Below are 19,296 nucleotides of genomic sequence, written 5' to 3'. Positions count from 1 at the left end.
TTAAAGAACATCTAGCCACTCGAGAGCACCCTTACCTGCCAATCTATGAATTATGTCTCCGTAATCTGGCATGGGTAGGAAGGTCATCTGAATCAGGGTTAGTTTGGCAGCTGGGGTGAAAGAGGAGCAATTACGATAGAGAAAACCAAGCCTAGATTTAACTTTTAGCCTGCAGCTTTGATATGTGCTGAGAGAAGGATAGTGTACCGCCTAGCCATTCTCCCAAGTACTTGTATGAGGTGACTACCTCAAGCTTTAAACCCTCAGAGGTTGTAATCACAACTGTGGGGAGAGGGCATTCTTCTTACCAAACCACATTACCTTTGTTTTGGAGGTGTTCAGAACAAGGTTAAGGGTAGAGAAAGCTTGTTGTACACTAAGAAAGCTTTGTTGTAGAGCGTTTAACACAAAATCCGGGGAGGTGCCAGCTGAGTATAAGACACTATCATCTGCATATAAATGGCTAAGGAACTTCCTAGCTATGTTGATGTAAATTGAGAAGAGCGTGGGGCCTAGGATTGACCCTTGGGGTTTTTCCTTGGTGACGGGCAGTGGCTGGGACAGCAGATGTTCTGACTTTATACACTGCAATCTTTGAGATAGGTAGTTAGCAAAACAGGACAAAGACCCCTCAGAGACACCAATACTCTTTAGCCGGCCCACAAGAATGGAATGGTCTACCATGTCTAAAGCTTTGGCCAAGTCGATAGAAATAGCAGCACAGCATTGTTTAGAATCAAGGGCAGTGGTGATATCATCGAGGACCTTTTTAAGGTTGCAGTGACACATCCATAACCTGAGCGGAAACCAGATTGCGTACCAGAGAGAATACGACAGACATCAAGAAAGCCAGTCAGTTGATTATTGACAAGTTTTTCCAACACTTTTGATAAACAGGGCAAAACAGAAATAGGCCTATCAGGATCAGCTTGATCTCCACCCCGAGGACAAACCATTCAGATTTTTTTTTTTGGTCACTCTTTTCAATGGAGTTTTCATTGAGAATCCAGATTTCTATGGGACCTTGCAGTTCCTACCGCTTCCACTGGATGTCACCAGTCTTTAGAAATTGGTTGAGGTTTTTCCTTTGTGTAATGAAGTACGGCCATCTTGAACGAGGGTAGCTTGAAGTGTACTGTTAGAGGCGCGTGACCAGAAAGCATGCTACAGTTTGTTTTCCTCCTGTATTGAACACAGATCATCCGTCTTCAATTTTATTGATTATTTACATTATAAAATACCTAAAGTTGTATTACAAAAGTAGTTTGAAATGTTTTGGCAAAGTTTACAGGTAACTTTTGTGATATTTTGTAGTCACGTTGCGCAAGTTGGAACCAGTGTTTTTCTGGAACAATGCGCCAAATAAATGGACATTTTGGATATATATCTACGGACTTAATCGAACAAAAGGACCATTTGTGATGTTTATGGGACATATTGACAAGCTTCTTTTGTTGGCACTCCAAAGGTAAGGCATGAATTATATTTTTATTTCTGCGTTTTGTGTCGCGCCTGCAGGGTTGAAATATGCTTTTCTCTCTTTATTTACTATGGTGCTATCCTCAGATAATAGCATCGTTTGCTTTCGCTGAAAAGCCTTTTTGAAATGTGACATGTTGGCTGGATTCACAACAAGTGTAGCTTTAATTGCATGTGTGATTTAATGAAAGTTTGATTTTTTTTATAGTAATGTATTTGAATTTGGGGCTCTGCATTTTCCCTGGCTTTTGGCCAGGTGGGATGTGCTAATCGCATTAGAAGTGGTGGGAGGTTAGGAAATGTTGGATGGGCAAAGAGGCATGGCTGAGTCAAATAGGAATCCTGACTTAATGAAGTGGTGATTAAAGAGCTCAGCCATGTGCTTCTTGTCAGTATCAACCACATCAACATTAAGGGATATGGGCAGCTGTGAAGAGGAGGGTTTATTTTCCATAATGAGAGAACTGCTAACTAACTTTGGCCTTCCGGATAGCCTTACTCAGGCTGACTGGCTCTCGTATGCATGTGCCTTTCACCAAATGCAATTATTGAGGTGGAGTAACTCTGCAAGATCACATTCGAACCAAGGGCTGAACCTGTTTTTTTTATTCTTATTTTCTTTATGGGGTCATGTTGATTCACAATACCACTGAAAATATATAAAAGGTCCAAGCGTCTTCGACAGAGAGGATCAAACTGATTCTATCCTATTTTACAGAGGCCACTTCATGATGAAGGCTTGCTCATGAAAGTCTTTTTAGCAAGCGTCTATGACAAATCAGGACAGGTCGTTTCAATGAGCATCCGTTACGAACACAGTGATCACTCAGATCATTACAGAAGACACCAGACTGATACCTATCAGGATTATTTGTGAGGATAACATCGAGGAGAGGAGCCTTTCAGGTGGTTTAAGCATGTCCCAGTTTAGGTCACTTAGCAGGATAAATTCAGGCATAGTGTAAGGGGCCAGGAGAGAGCTTAGGGCAGGTAGGGTACAGGCCAGTGCTGATGGAGGATGATAGCAATCAGCAACAGTCAACAAAGAGCTATTTGAATGTGTAATGCTTAACACCAGCAAATCAAATTGTTTCGGGACCAACTTGGTGGAGACAACCTGAGCACTGAAGGTGATCCTTGGTAAAGATTGCCACTCCCCCACCTTTTGGAAGATCTGTCTTGTCGATAAAGGTTATAACCAGAAAGGGTAACATCAGTATTCAAAACACTCTTCCTTAACCGTGTCTCAGTAATGATCAACACATCTGGATTAGAGTTGTGAACCCACACTTTTCAATTGAACCATTTTAGGTAATACTCTTCTAGTGTTAACGTGCAGAAAACCCAGGCTTTTACGAGAGCAGAAATCAGTGAAGTAGATATCAGAGTGCAGAATTGGGGCTATCAACAGTAGCTGGGACAGGGTGTACATACAGATATCATCAGCGGTAATACAATCAAGCAGTGGCGTGGCGTGCCTGGGGGCTGGGCCTTCAGTGAGGTCCTACACAGTCCCACCCGAATGAATCCACCTCTTATTACCATTATTATGATGCCATGGCTAGACACTATACATTTAGACAGAAACGCAGTATAAAACCAGGCGTTGCGTCACCTTGAAATTGACATTTTTCTTCATAGAATTGCAGGGGAAGAGTACAATACCTTTTCATTGTGCAGCTCCCGTTGCCCTGCGCGCTTGTTCGTTGAGCTGTAGATCCACTCGGGTGTCCCCAAAGTTTTCAAAAGCACCATTGCTTGTAAGTGCCCAGCCGTGTCTCATTGCTGCCTTGGTTAGACAACTCAAGTTTGCAAAGCCAGTGTGGCTCCAAACACCAAATCTATCACTTGCATATAATAGGCATTCACAGCAGTACAGTTTGCGGTGTTTCTCGGAGCCTGTGAGCCATTGATAGCGCTCGTTAGTTGGAACTTTGAAAGTGGCGAACAAACCCCTTTCCCGCCTGTGACAGGCTTTGTAGCGTCGGCGTCGGGCGACCTCTCCTGACAATGTCTAACTTTTCTATAAAAGTTTGTCTGGAGAATGGCGTTATAATTATATCCTCGACCAAATCAATATCTTCTCCTCCTTCCGCCATTGTGGGTTAAAAAACAGCTTAGTAGTACGCAAATTAATTAGTTTATCAAATTCAGTTTCCTAGTTCTGAGGTTTGCATATACCTGCCCATATAGGACCTGCCTCTCAATATTGGTAATCCATTCAAAAGACGTGCACGCACTACGTCTGCTAGCTGGCTCCTGTGTAACACTGGAACCAGCCAGCAGGCGTACAATAGCCAACTCTAAAGCTGATTGTTTGACACTAAATTTTCATTTCCATTCACTTTAAACTACAAGCACCCGCACTGTTGATTCTGAAGGCCTGAGGGCAGATTTGAGACCCCTGGCAACACATGATGGCTGAATATGATTGGATAAAAGATCTAACATAAAGACCAGCCCTCCAAATCTCAACCTGGGGCTGGAAGCAGTGCAACCAAGAGGAAAGCTATGAAATGAAGAGTATAACTCTTACTCTGGGGAATAATTTAATACATATTTGTGGGAAAATATATAAAAAAATATATATATTCTGATGATGTTTAGGCCAGCAGAGAAGGCCTTGCTGGCCCTGACGGCCCACCACTGCAATCAAGGCACGCAGAGGACGGGGAGAGCATTAGATGGCAATTAGATGGCAACAAGATCATACTGTACAGCAATTTCATCAGGTAACATAAATACAAAGCCGGTGGAGGTGGTTAGAATAGGAGGGGATGCCAAAAGTCAGTGTAACCAATAGTCAGAGTCCCGACTCTGGTTATAGACTGGTTATCTGTATAAAACTTTGACAACTGCTGATGCAAAAAGGGGTTTTAACTTCTTGCGTCGAGCCATCCCGGATCCGGGATCGTGAATACAGCCTCAAGCTCATTACCATAACGCAACGTTAACCTGTTAAGCCCACCTGAGACGCAACCGTCTCATCTAGCCATCAGCAAATGCAAATGCGCTACGCTAAATGCTAATAGCACTCGTTAAAACACACATGCAGGGTAGTGAATTAAAGCTACACTCGTTTTGAATCTAGCCAACAAGTCAGATTATTAAAATGCTTTTCGGCGAAAGCATGAGAAGCTATTATCTGATAGCATGCAACACCCCAAAATACCTGAATGCGACGTAAACAAAAGAATTAGCGTAGCCGGCGCTACACAAATAGCAGAAATAAAATATAAAACTTTCATTACCTTTGGCGAGCTTCTTTGTTGGCACTCCTATATGTCCCATAAACATCACTATTGGGTATTTTTTTTCGATTAAATCGGTCCATATATACCCAAAATAGCCATCTATGGAAACTGTGTGATTCAGAAAAAAACAGTTTGAAAACGCTACGTCATTTTTTTAAATAAAAAAAGTTGACGATAAACTTTCACAAAACACTTCGAAATACTTTTGTAATCCAACTTTAGGTATCAGTAAACGTTAATAATCTATCAAATTGATCACGGGGCGATGTGTATTCAATAGCTCCACGATTTCAAATCATCTTCCAAAATCTCTCTTCCAAAACTTCCTGTCGGAGACCGGATGGAAAGTGATCTCTCTAGTACGTTTGACCAGAAACAAAGGCACCACAAATGACGAGACTGGCGACATCGTGTGGAAGCTGTAGGAATTGCAATCTCGGCCCCATTTTAATTTAGTTTCCATTCAACAATACATGCAAGTGGCGCATTGATACTTTTTTCAGTTTTCAGTGACCAGATTTTCTTGCACTTTTCGATGAAACACACGCTCTGTTATAGTCACAGCCGTGATTTAACCAGTTTTAGAAACGTGAGAGTGTTTTCTATCCACACATACTAATCATATGCATATACTATATTCCTGGCATGAGTAGCAGGACGCTGAAATGTTGCGCGATTTTTAACAGAATGTTCGAAAAAGTCGGGGGTAGGCTTAACTATTCATGAAAATCGCAAATTAAATTAAATTAATATGCTAGCTCTCAAGCTTAGCCTTTTGTTAACAACACTGTCATCTTAGATTTTCAAAATATGCTTCTCAACCATAGCAAAACAAGCATTTGTGTAACAGCTAGCGCACCTAGCGTAGCATTTAGCGTTAGCATTAGCAGGCAACATTTTCACAAAAACCAGAAAATCATTCAAATAAAATCATTACCTTTTGAAGAACTTCAGATGTTTTCAATGAGGAGACTCTCAGTTAGATAGCAAATGCTCAGTTTTTCCTGAAAGATTATTTGTTTAGGAGAAATCGCTCCATTTGGTGCATCACGTTTGGCTACCAAAAAAAAACAAAAATGTAGTCTTCAAAACGCCGAACTTTTTTCCAAATTAACTCCATAATATCGACTGAAACATGGTAAACGTTGTTTAGAATCAATCCTCAATGTATTTTTCACATATCTCTTCATGATATATCGTTCGTTGAAAGCCTTCTCTCCCCTCTCAATCACTGGATGACTGCGTGCAGCTTGTAGATTACGCACCAATTTAGACAAAGGACACCGGGCAGACCCCTGGAAAATGTAGTCTCTTATGGCCAATCTTCCAATGATATGCCTACAAATACGTCACAATGCTGCAGACACCTTGGAGAAACGATAGGAAGGGCAGGCTCATTCCCGGCGCATTCACAGCCATATAAGGAGACAACAGAGCTTTGAAAATTCTGCCCATTTCCTGGTTGAAGTATCATCTTGGTTTCGCCTGTAGCATGAGTTCTGTGGCACTCACAGATAATATCTTTGCAGTTTTGGAAACCTTCGTGTTTTCTTTCCAAAGCTGCCAATTATATGCATAGTCGCATTTTTTCGTGACAAAATATTGCGCTTAAATGGGCACGTTTTTTATCCATAAATTAAAAGAGCGCCCCCTATATCCAAGAAGTTAAGAAATACATTTGGTTGATTGACAGATTTGTATTATAATATAACAATATTATTATTATAATGTTACAGGTGAGACATATCCAGATATGTCAATATCTTGTCAAGTGCTCAAACCAGGCCTTATGGATTAACCCCCAAAAAGACTATATGAGCTTGGAGAAGCTGACCATGAGTGATAAAAAAAATAGATGCTCGGATTTCTCTGTACAGCAGCCCCAGACAATTTTTTATTTATTTATTTTACCTTTATTTAACCTTTAACCTTTATTTAACAATCATGTACAGTAGCTCCAACTTACAAGAATTGGTTTACAGGACAGTAATAAACAGTTTATATGAGCACTAATTCAAACATACAATGATATATATTTGATGCAATTACTAATTCAAAACTGTTGTTACAAAATCACTTCTCATTGTGTACATTTCAAGGTTTCACAAATATAAAACTACTATCTAATTCATGTTTATCAGACTAACACACTGAGTTTCCTATTTACTAAAGAACAATAATTAAGACAAAACAAAAAGTTGTAAAATAATCTGCATATGTTCTCTACTGAAAACAGGTACAGGCTAAAAGATTTTGTTGTTGTGGATAAAAATTGTGTTCTCACAACATCTTAATTTAGGATACTGTTTTATTTTAAATGGACTTAAATTGTATTATTTATGTTTCATACCATGCTAATACACTACCAAGCAATGCAAGCAGATGTGGAAATATCCCCAAAACAGTGGTGTGTCTTTTTGAATCGAGAATTGATCAGGAATTCCAGTAGGCTTGATCCTATTCCTATTCAGGCATCATATAATGCACAGTCACATGCAAATCAATAAACTCCACCAATAAAACATTGAAAACCTTAACATGACTACTGGCAATATCATTACTTTCGTCACCATCCATCAATGGTTGACTTGCATTATTTTTATTGGTACATGCACTGAGCATCCATTGGCTGGAGCCAAGCAATGTGGTAAATGAAAAAGGCCCAAATAAAAAGTATGTGAAAAAATGTGGTCAAAGTAAAGATTTGCTGTTATTTTATATTTAACAACAACCAGGTCTTCCTAACATTTGCCATAACTAGTATACCTTACATCCTGACTCTCTCTGGGCTACCAATTATATGCACCTGGGCACACATGGGACGGGTGGGACCACATGCACTTCTAAGTAATTGAGGCGAGAACATTATTGCTATATTGTCATTTTAAAATCATTGATCCATTTAGAGAACATATGACAAAAGCAAGGCGTGACCCTTTTATAGAGTTAAAACAACATTATTCTTCATGAGAAATATAATCTTATTATAACGTTTCAGGTAAGACCCAAGTGCAGACTGTGCTGAAGTAACAATTTTTATTACATCTACAGGGGCAGACAAAGGTCAAGGCAGGCAGGGGTCGATAATCCAGAGTAGTGGGGCAAAGGTACAGGACAGCAGGCAGGCTCGGGGTCCGGTCAGACAGAGGTCAGTAATCCAGAGTAGAGGCAACGGTACAGGACGGCAGTCAGGTTCAGGCAGAGTGGTCAGGCAGGCGGGCTCAGAGTCCGGACAGTCAAGGGGAAAAAACCAGGAGGGGGGTAAAAAGAGAGACTTGGGAAAAGCAGGAGCTGAGACAACCGCTAGTTGACTTGACAAACAAGACGAACTGGCAACAGACAAACAGAACACAGGTATGAATACACCGGGGATAATGGGGAAGTGTTGAAGGAATTCTAAATTCCTCTGTTTTAATTCCCAATCAAAATTAAACACTCTGTCAATGCATTAAGGATTTGTAAGACCGTATATTTTATAAGAATGGACAGAGCCCCAGTCTTAAGTCAGGTAACAGCCTTTAATTCAAGAGAGTACTAAGTTCATACACATTTTACCACAGGTTATAAACTGAAAATGACGTCAGCGTTTTCTAAATGTTCCGTCTCTTCTTGACACTGGTAGAAAGGCCCTATAGTTCTCAAGCCTTCCCTCCTCGCTGTTACGGCTTTCTTCCATTGAAAGAGAGTCGGACCAAAATGCAGCGTGGTAAGTTAGATACATATTTAATGATGAAGAAAAACGAACAAAACAAAACAACAAACGTAATGTGAAAGACTGTTTAGGTTATCTTGTGCTAACACACAGAGACATGAACAATCACCCACAAACACACAGTGAAACCCGGGCTACCTAAATATGGTTCCCAATCAGAGACAACGATAATCACCTGACTCTGATTGAGAACCGCCTCAGGCAGCCATAGACTTTACTAGACAACCCTACTCAGCCACAATCCCAATACCTACTAAAACCCCAATACAAAAACACAACACAAAATAAACCCATGTCACACCCTGGCCTGACCAAATAAATATATAAACACAAAATACTAAGACCAGGGCTTGACACTCGCCTGGAGCCAAGGTCAGTCAGTGTAGATAAGCATTCTAGACAGTCTGGAGATAGTTCATTCATTTGTACCAAGGCATTGCTCTAAACTCCTGACTACATTATATACAATTGGAAAAGGGAGCAAGAGAGAATTCATACATGTACAGTAACATAATGGTCTTTTAATTCATCCTGATTGAAATGTATACATAATTAGTCATTATAGATAAAAAAATTCCCTTAACAGGAAGATGGGCGACACCTGGAGGGGGGTGGAGACAATTACAAGGACAGGTGAAACGGATCAGGGCGTGACACTAATACATGTTTGCATATCCAAAGACATGAAAACTGGCTCCAACATTGTATTTAGCTAGATATAAAACTTTCATATTGGCAGTAAGGTCATTGAGAATAACAATAGACAATAGTTATTGTTGGTAGTTTAGGGATGAAGATAGTGAAGGTTCATAAATTTTGAAGATTTGTTCACAGTGGCGATTCTGAAAGAGGAGGATTCGAACCCCAAAGTAATAGTATTCTGAAAGAGGGGGTTTAGAACCCCAAAGTAATAGTGGTAAGAAAGATCATAAAGGTAATTTCAGGTTCAGGTTTAGGGGGGTAATAACTTTATGGAAACAACTATTCACACTATGTGGATTATAAACATGTACAGACATAGAGAACCATCACATCAAGGAGGTGTAACAATGATGAATGGCTATTCAATGTACAACCGTAGTCTTCTGTAACAAGCAATATGTGTTACGTATGTTTACATACAGTACATCCATGACTGAATGGTTTCATGAACTCCTTTAAAGGTTTTGTAAGTTGTAAACAGGTCCTCATTCAGCAGTCTGTATTAACCTAGAGTCACCAAAACATCAACGTTTAGAGAAGCTTGGAGATTGTAAGTTGTAACAGGTCCTCATTCAGCAGTCTGTATTAACCTAGAGTCACCAAAACATCAACGTTTAGAGAAGCTTGGAGATTGTTCCACAAGTAAGCTGCAAAGAGCTAATTGATCTAACTCTGTACAGACCAAAGGAATTTCCAGAGCTAGCAATCCCTGAGACTGTGTATGATAACTCCGACTAGTATGTCTAATGGCTATTATAGATGCTAGTTACAAAGGGAGTTTACAGTATGTCAAATTAACTAATTTATGATATATATATATATTTTTAACTTAAACTTAACGTCTATACTGATACACCATACTAGGTACATACACTTCAATCATTAGAATCATTTTTTTTGCACTCTAGAAAACAACATATACATAGTTTTGCACGTATTCAATAATAATTTGACGTCCAATAAAGGTTTTCTGTCAAAATAATGAAAGCATACTGTAGTTCAGATAGATCATGATCAGCGGGGCGGGGCAATAGAATACACAACTGTATCGTCTGCATAAAGGTGCAGGTAAAACGTTATTATTATGTTTATATTTTTCTGACCAGACAATATTGTCAATGTATACAAAGAAGTTAGTTAGTTAGTAGTAGTTAGTTGTTTATTAGACATTCTAGCATGTAACGCAATGCCTATGTACTTAAAGATGTATATGCAACATTTTAAACAACAATTTCGACCTCCCTTAGGTTATAATGTATATGACATGACCAGATACATTGGCTATTTTAGTCATCTTTTTTTAAATTTACGTGTTTATAATCCAAAAGTATGTTTTTAGAGAGGAGGGAAATATTGTTCATGTTAAACTGTAGAGAGCGAGAACCTTCGGTGAATCAAGGAGTAACGGATGTTTTATATACAGTACCACACATATCGAGAAGGCTCGCTCTGACAATAGACAAGGAGCTTTATTAAAGTTTCAAACGAGACTGTCAAGACAGGACCGTACTGTAGTACTGCACTATTACACTGTTACGTACTACTAATGTACTAGAATCTAAGATGCTATGGAATATCTACAGGGGGAACATGTGCACACTATAACACATTCCCCACATCATCTAAGGATGAATACACTGACACTGACGTTGCATTTTGTTATGTGAAATTAGCATAAGTATGTGTAAAGGGTTTACAATTTTGTTTAGAATATGTCTCTTGTGAATATTGAGATGTGGTACATTTATATATTATTATGTATTTCAATTTGTTACTCATTTTTAATAGCACTTGTGAGTTGTAGACATGTTTTTCAGAGGTTATAACACATACATATTTGGATTTAGTTATTATGCGTTGAGTTGTTTTTTTTTTACATGTAAATATTATGTCATTGTTGATTCAATACTTTTTGTTGATTTGATACGTCACATTTTTGGGTATGTCTCACCTGTAACATTATTATGATTATGATAATAATAAGATCTGTCAATCAACCAAATGTATTTCTTAAACTATTTTTTGCAACCAGTCTAAAAACCTAAGACCAATCAATGCATATGTCGAAGCACAGCATCTAGGAAACACTCCCTAGAAGTCATAAACCTAGGACTGAAATGAGAGAGAAACCATGCTCCGAGGGCTGTGCTGAGTACATGTGTCCCTTGTTTTTTTTATTCAGGATGTTCCTACGTTCGTAATGACCAGAAGGGTCAGATAATTGCCAGGGTGGCTATAGAGTGGGCATAAGTTCAACACTCAGGAATCAACAGATGGACACTAACACTTGTCATGACTGTCCTGTGAGGATCACAATGGGTCAGATGCGCTTGGCAATTGCTGACAATAACCAGACCTACTCCCACCCGCAGAGGGGAGGATGGAACTGGTGTTGGGGCTTTGACACCTCCACACACGAGGTGAAGAAAGAAACTCACCTTCCTTTAGACCAGAGAGACAAAGAGCTGTAGCTCATGTCCATCGCGGTTTGAATCCTGAAGACCAACATGAGGAGGAAGAGGCGAGTTGCTCACCTCAGACAATCACTGGTACAGCTGATTAGCTGTCCTAAGTACGGTATCTAGGAAAGTGAATTCAATTAGGACCAGAGACAGAGGTCCAGAGGAATAACTATGTAATTTCTTTTCTTTTCTTTCAAACATTTTATTTTCTTCGAAAACTTTAGTACAGAAATGCATACATATTAAATAATTTTTATTAAATTAAGTTTACCATGCAATATTAAACTATAACCCTAATGTTTTTTAAAAACCTTTTTGTCTAAATCATACATATTACTATTATAAAACTACAATTTAAAACAAAATAAATGTTTATATGTATAATTATTATTTTAGGTGTAAAGACTGTTTGTAAATGTATTTCTTCTTAGAAAGGAGTATTTTCCTCTGCTTGTAAACCCACAGCTTTTAACCTGACACCTCCCCATGCAACAAAGACCCACACAGGTTAAGGGTTAGGTTAAGGTATTGTCCCATACACCTTCAAACATTCAACCTCCAGCTGTGTACTCCCTCTAGCACCAGGGTCAGCACACTCTCAAATGTTTTTTTTGTTGCCATCATTGTAAACCTGCCACACACACACTATACGATACATATATTAAACATAAGAATGAGTGTGAGTTTTTGTCACAACCCGGCTCGGTTAGAGGACCAAGGCACAAATAATAATATAATAATTATCAATAATGTTGCTCTTTATTTAGCCATCTTACATGTTAAACCTTATTTGTTCATCAAAAATTGTGAATAACTCAAAACAGGTTAATGAGAAGGGTGTGCTTGAAAGGATGCACATGACTCTGCAATGTTAGGTTGTAATGGAGAGTCTCAGTCTTAAATCCTTTTCTACACACAGTCTGTCTGTATTCATGCTAGTGAGGGCCGAGAATCCACTCTCACATAGGTACGTGGATGCAAAGGGCATCAGTGTCTTAACAGCCGATTTGCCAAGGCAGGATAGCCTGTTTTGTGTTGGGTTTTGTGGGTGGTTGTTTCCTGTCTTTGTGTTTCCTGTGTCAGTGTTTGTGCCACACGGGACTGTTTTTGGTTTTTCACATTTCTTGTTTTGTAGTTGTGTTCATGTTGAGTTTTCCTATTAAAACCATGGACACTTACCACGCTGCATTTTGGTCAGATCCTTGTTTCACCTTTTCAGAGGAAGAGGAGGAAATCTGCCGTGACAACTTGCCTGTCCAAGCTACTCAGTAGCTCATCATATCAGATGCTTCTAGTCCCTTCTTATTACAGTACTACCAGTAGAGCTGGTATGTGTCTCTATGGACGAGGGTCTTACTTTTTTTAACCATTTATCCATTTTCAAGCAAATTGAATGACCAGCAGATACATTTGGCTACATTCAGAATTACAGTGTCTTTTTGTGTGTGTGTGTCAGCTGCAATGTGCATTGTAACACTTTGGTCACACAGGGTTCAGTCATTAATCTAATGGATTAAGACAGACAAGACTCTGAAATGGGATTGGGAGGATTTGACTCAGGAAGCAATTTGTCTTTAGGCTAAAGGGGTTGGTCATTCAGGATGTGGCCTTTTAAAGGGACAATCTGGGATTGATTCATATTGATGATATATAGCCATTGATTTTTGAAGAATGTCAATAATAAATGCCTCATGAAATGAGTTCAGTGGTCTTTCTCCGTCACAATCCAAAATATTAGATTGTTGAACTAAATTATCTGTAAATAATGTGATTGCAAACCATCAGTGTAACGCTTCAAAACATGGTTAAAACTATAATTTTGATCTCATAGATAGGCTATGGATGCAAGAACTGACCGTCCATACATATGACAGTGTTTCATTTCTCCAGCTGGAGGATTTCTACAGATGGAGGATCTTAATTTGAGCCAGTTTACTACAGCAGGAACATAAGAGGGGTTGATACACTTTTCATTAGGGCAAATCAAGTCTGACATTTTAATGTGAAAATTACAAACATTAGAAGCCTTTTTAAACATTGAATACACTATAAGTTTGCATTTCCGGCTGTGCAGGAAAATTCTCAACAATAAAAGACTGATCAAATTAAGACTCTACACCTGTATCTGTCCGAGATTGCTCCTTTAATAAGAGGTGACATGGGGCCAGATACCAAATGTGCCAGGCCTCAGGTTCAGATGGGACAGAAGCAGTCAACCAGGAAGGTCACTCTTAAGAGGCAAAACAGGGATGAGGGATTGGAAATGTTCGTGCAAGTGAAGTCCAGAAGGATCTATAGTGTATTCAATGTTTAAAAAAGGCTTCTAATGTTTGTAATTTTCACATTAAAATGTCAGTTCTTGCATCCATACTCATAACATGCCTGACAATCCTCTTAAGGATTCACCCCTTAAAAAAAATGACATACCCAAATCTAACTGCCTGTAGCTCAGGTCCTGAAGCAAGGATATGCATATTCTTGGTACCATTTGAAATGAAACACTTTGACGTTTGTGGAGATGTGAAAGGAATCAAATCAAATATTGGTCACATACACATGGTTAGCAGATGTTAATGCGAGTGTAGCAAAATGCTTGTGCTTCTAGTTCCAACAGTGCAGTAATATCTAACAAATAATGGCATTATTTAAAGTGGCATTGTTTAAAGTGACTAGTGATCCATTTATTAAAGTGTCCAGTGATTGGGTTTCAATACAATATATACAAGTGATGTGAGTAATGTAAGATATGTAGACATTATTAAAGTGGCATTATTTAGAGTGGCATTGTTAAAAGTGACAGTGATGCGTTTAAGAATTTAAACTTTCTGCCAATATCAGATATGTCTATGTCTTGGGAAATGTTCTTGTTACTTAGGCTAATGAGATTAGCATGAGGTTCTATGTTAGCTCAACCGTCCCGTGGAAGGGACACAGATCCCGAAGAATATTTATTAAACAGTATGCCTATTATATAGTGTATAGGTCTTATACTGTACATGTTCTTATTATCATCTCTTCTCTAATTTTATCTTAACTCTAACCCCTCCCCCCCAATTAAATCCATCACAATCCTCACCTGTCCTTACAATACAGAGTTAACATTCTGAGTGAACCCAGTGCAGTTTACCTTTCCAAATCAATTGACCGAATTGGGGGCCTGAGTTTGGGGCTGAGACCGTATGGGAATGAAGGTCTGTCGGTGGGCCTGGCTGTTTTAAAAGAATTTCCTGGTCATTCAGAATGCTCATATTTCTCCCGTTTTTGACCTCTGAGAGTGACCCAGGTGAGATTGGAAGTTTCTTATAAAAAGCACAGATCTGTGGCCAGGATTGGCACTGTGAGCATTTGTCTGAAGCTGATACTCTCTCTCTGTCCTCCTGTGACACTCAAAGGTCATATGTGATTTGAGGTTGACATTTGGCGCAGCTAATTATTATAGACTAATCTGATTAGGAACCGGGGGGGGGGGGTTGTGCAATAGTCTCCTCCCAATCTGCCATCGTGCCATCTGGAGAACGCCCTGAAGAGGAGAGGTGAGGGACAGGGTAAGCCAGTTGAACTCAGGAGGGAGACAACCCAATCGCAGCGGTCCATAGAGGGAGAGAGACTACAATTTCCCTGCATCGACTGTCCCCACAACCAATAGGTGAGTGTCGGCCTGAAGAGAGGATGTAGCGACTAACTACAGTCTTGGCCATTAGCCTGGACCAGTGTTCAGGGAGATTCTAGTTCATCTGAGCAATTAATTGAATTAAATAGTATGCATTAAGAACAACTTTTAGATTTTTTTATTGAGGGATGGATTTTTTTAAATTGACCAGAGTCAACAAGCCACACTACTACATTTGATGTAGTATCACATTTCTAATACGATCAATTATTTGTTTAATTGACCCCCTTCGAATTGTTTTCAATGTTGTTAGACATAACTCGGAGGTCTCTTTTTTTTAGATTGAGTGATGTCTGAGGTCTTTTTTGGGGGGGGGACTGAATTTCTGTCTGTGCTCTTCTATTTCTGTTCCAAACAATGGCCTTGTTTGGGACAGAAATGAATGGATGAATGCAGTGTGTGTTTGCTCAGTGTGGCTAGAAGTCACAATGTAATAAAGCTGTTGTCTGCACCACCCAGTGTCACAGTGGCTCCCTTACCTGCTATGATTGTTCATGTGACATGTAATTGCTCGTTTTGGGTTTGGTTGGTTGCCTGATTATGTTGGCACAGTGTGTTGGTAGAGGCTAGGGTTGAAGTAGGACCCAACAAAGAACACCAACCACATAGCCTTCATGTATTTCAAAAGTTCAGTTGTATGATAGATTCTTTCAGGATAGGGAAGAGTTAACAAGGACTACAGATATGTCAAAAGTTCATTGGTTTGTTCATACAGTCAGATATCTAAGGTTTCCCTTTTGTAGTCCAGCGGATGAATTTACCTCCCTAAAAAATATAGTGTAAACTGTATATATTTTGGAACTCAGTCGGTGTATTCTCAATTCCTGGCAACTAGCCATACAAAGTTAGACAATGTATAGGGTGCGTTCTTATTGGATAATCCTGTTCTGCAACCTTCTTTAGCTTGTTGTGACATCATAGGTTTATTTTACCACACATGCAATAGAAAACAGGCCAGGGTGCCTTGGACCGGTCATCCCAGCATGAGATTCCTAAGAAAGAGGAATTAAATGGATTTGAAAGGTGAAGATTAAGACCTGGGTTCATGGGCTTACCCATTGAAGCGCTTTGTTGAAGACAGATATAAGAATTTCAAACGAGTATGCCAACCTGTTCAATTAGTGAAGTCATTCACAAATCCCAAAGACCCTCACGTGGATTTGGATGAATTATGATCAATATTGACAAGCAACAAGATAAGAGGTACTTGTTATAGCATGGTGAATGTTTGTTGTTTATTCTGTGTGCCCTCTCTCATGGGTCCTCTCCCCTCCTTCCTTCTCAGGGAAAGATGGCTCGGGATATGTCAGACATTGACATCCTTAAGATGGAGCTGGAACAGCTGAAGAAAGAGGTCTCAACGCCCAGGGAGCCTGTAAGCACCATCAAAGGGTCCATGTAGAGAAGCTCTGTAGTATAACAAAGGCATCCCTGCAAACTGACACAGTCCCATTGAACTGAATTAGAATGCTGCATTGAAAGAATCCAAACTTCTATTGACCCCTCTCCGTTTCTCTTAGGTGTCCAAGACATCCAAGGACATCATGGACTGGTGTGAGGCTGCGTCTGGTACCGACCTCCTGATAACAGGAGTACCAGATGATAAGAACCCCTACAAGCCTGAGAAGGGAGGCTGCATAATCACCTAGCACACAGGGACACAGGGAAAAACATCAGATGTATTTGTCAGTTTCAGCCTTTTCAGCACTGTAAAGAGTGGTACATAGCTGCAGTAAGTTAGCCATGTGTTCCCATGTGACTACCCACACAAGAGACTTCCGCTAGGTTAGCCAGTTTTGGACAACACAACATTGCACACTGACTGGGCTACGCAAAGGTCACCTCAGGAGGAGGAGATTTATCCGGGTACAGTTCAGGGGACAGGAGGGATCATTTGGTTACGATGGTGTCCTTCCTTTCTCTTTGACGATCTATGACCCTAACCTCCTCACCTGTCAGTTATCTCTGGCGGTTCTAGAGCTTCCAAACAGGTTCCGGAATGTTCCAAGTGCACCCACTGACCTGGTTTTGTTTGGCTTGTAAATAAAGTGTATCCACTACAGCAGTGTCTTCGACGTCTCTTTGTTCTCTCTGTGACTTCTCCTTTGTTTTGCACCTCATATGAACATGGATCGTCTCGTGCTGCACGTATCCCTTGATTCAATCAAGTTGTAATGTATGTTTTAGAAATCAACATTTTGATCAGAAGGTGGGTTGATGTATGATATGTCACTGAGAACGGATACAGTCCCATTGAACTAGAACATTGAATTGTAAGAATTCAAACTCGCCTTTCGTTTTCAGTCAGACTTTATTCGGATAGTCCCATACAGATGGGCAAACTATCGACAAACTATCTCTTGATATCCAACAGCTTGCTGAGTTAGAATAAGGGTAAGGGTTGAGGTTAGGGTAACAGTTACCTTTAGGGTTAAGGTAAGGGTTAAGGTTAGTAGATAGTTAGTTGAATTGATGTTGAAAGTTATTTTTGTATATTTGACTGTGATATGTGATTGTCTCACGTAGCTATCTTAAGATGAATGAACTTGCTGTAAGGCACTCAGGATAAGCGCATCTGCTGAATGAAAAAAAAAACTAGATTATTTGTCTATCTGAAATTAAACCATCAAGTGATATATTTTGAACAAACACATGGCTGTCATTGAACAACCCCATGCCATGATTAGGTAGTGAGAAAAACACACTCATCTCTTTCCTAGTTTCTTTCAACAATAAAAAGCTAATTTAGCAACATAAAAAAAAATGGATACATAGCGTTTTGGAGAGAAACTTCATACAGTGCCTTCAGAAAGTATTCATACCCCTCCACATTTTGTTGTGCTACAGCCACATTTCAAAATGGATTAAATATGTTTTTTCTCAGCCATCTACACACAATACCCCATAATGACAAAGTGAACACGTTTTTAGACATTTTTGCAAATGTATAAAAAAATATAGTAAATATATATCTAATTTGGTTAAGTATTAACAACTCTGAGTCAACACATTTTAGAATCCCCTTTGACATAAATGACAGATGTGAATCTTTCTGGGTGTGTCTCTAAGAGCTTTGCACACCTGGGTTGTACAATATTTGCCACTTATTCTTTCTGAAATTCGTTAAGCTCTGTCAAGTTGATGGTTGATCATTGCTAGACAACCATTATCAAGTCTTGCCATAGATCTTAAGCAGATGTATGTCAAAACTGTAACTCAGCTCAGGAACATTCACTGTCTTCTTGGTAAGCAACTCCAGTGTGGATTTGTCATTGCGTTTTATGTTATTGTCCTGCTGAAAGGTAAATTAATCTCCCAGTGTCTGGTGGAAAGCAGAGAGAACCAGGTTTTCTTCTAGGATTTTGCCTGTGCTTAGCTCCATTCCGTTTATTTTTTATCATGAAAAGCTCCCCAGCCCTTAACAATTACAAGCATACCCATAACATGATGCAGCCACCACTATGTTTGAAAATATGGAGAGTGGTACTTAGTAATGTGTTGCATAGGATTTGCCCCAAACATAACATGTTGTATTTGGGACAAAAAGTGAATTGCTTTGCCACATTTTTTGCAGTATTACTTTAGTGCCTTGTTGCAAACAGGATGCATGTTTTGGTATATTTGTATTCTGTACAGGCTTCCTTCTTTTCATTCTGTCAATTAGGTTAGTATTTTGGAGTAACGACAATGTTTGTTGAAAGTGTCATTAATAACTTCAACGTGCTCAAAGGGATATTCAATGTCTGCTTTAAAAAAAAGAAATTTTTGCGAAGAATTGGAAACCCTCCCTGGTCTTTGTGGTTGAATCTGTGTTTGAAATCAACTGCTCAATTAAGGGACCTTACAGATAATAGCACTGTGTGTGGGGTACAGAGACGAGGTAGTCCTTCAACAACCATGTTAAACACCATGATTGCCCACAGAGTGAGTCCATGCGACTTATCATATACATTTTTAACGCTGAACTCATTTAGACTTTATCATAACAAAGGGGTTGAATGCAGTGGAGGTATAGGC

General features: G+C 39.4%; 1 protein-coding gene across 1 annotated transcript; it reads left to right on the top strand.

Moving 5' to 3' along the window:
• Positions 1 to 15,124: 15,124 nt before the first annotated feature.
• Positions 15,125 to 17,349, top strand: gngt2a (guanine nucleotide binding protein (G protein), gamma transducing activity polypeptide 2a). Its single transcript, XM_020492085.2, has 3 exons — positions 15,125 to 15,255; positions 16,565 to 16,654; positions 16,800 to 17,349. The coding sequence occupies exons 2-3, from the start codon at positions 16,571 to 16,573 to the stop codon at positions 16,926 to 16,928; spliced, it is 213 nt and encodes a 70-aa protein (XP_020347674.1). The 5' UTR covers positions 15,125 to 15,255; positions 16,565 to 16,570; the 3' UTR covers positions 16,929 to 17,349.
• The last annotated feature ends 1,947 nt before the right edge of the window (positions 17,350 to 19,296 follow it).

This window comes from Oncorhynchus kisutch, linkage group LG10 (genome assembly GCF_002021735.2).
Source record: "Oncorhynchus kisutch isolate 150728-3 linkage group LG10, Okis_V2, whole genome shotgun sequence".
Lineage (NCBI taxonomy): Eukaryota > Metazoa > Chordata > Actinopteri > Salmoniformes > Salmonidae > Oncorhynchus > Oncorhynchus kisutch.
This window is presented reverse-complemented; position numbering and strand designations above follow the sequence as displayed.

Excerpts from the sequence above, each read along its gene's own strand:
- gngt2a (XM_020492085.2), top strand. The coding sequence starts at position 16,571 with ATGGCTCGGGATATGTCAGACATTGACATCCTTAAGATGGAGCTGGAA. Across the intron at positions 16,655-16,799 it reads TCTCAACGCCCAGGGAGCCT|GTGTCCAAGACATCCAAGGA; the intron begins GTAAGCACCATC and ends CGTTTCTCTTAG.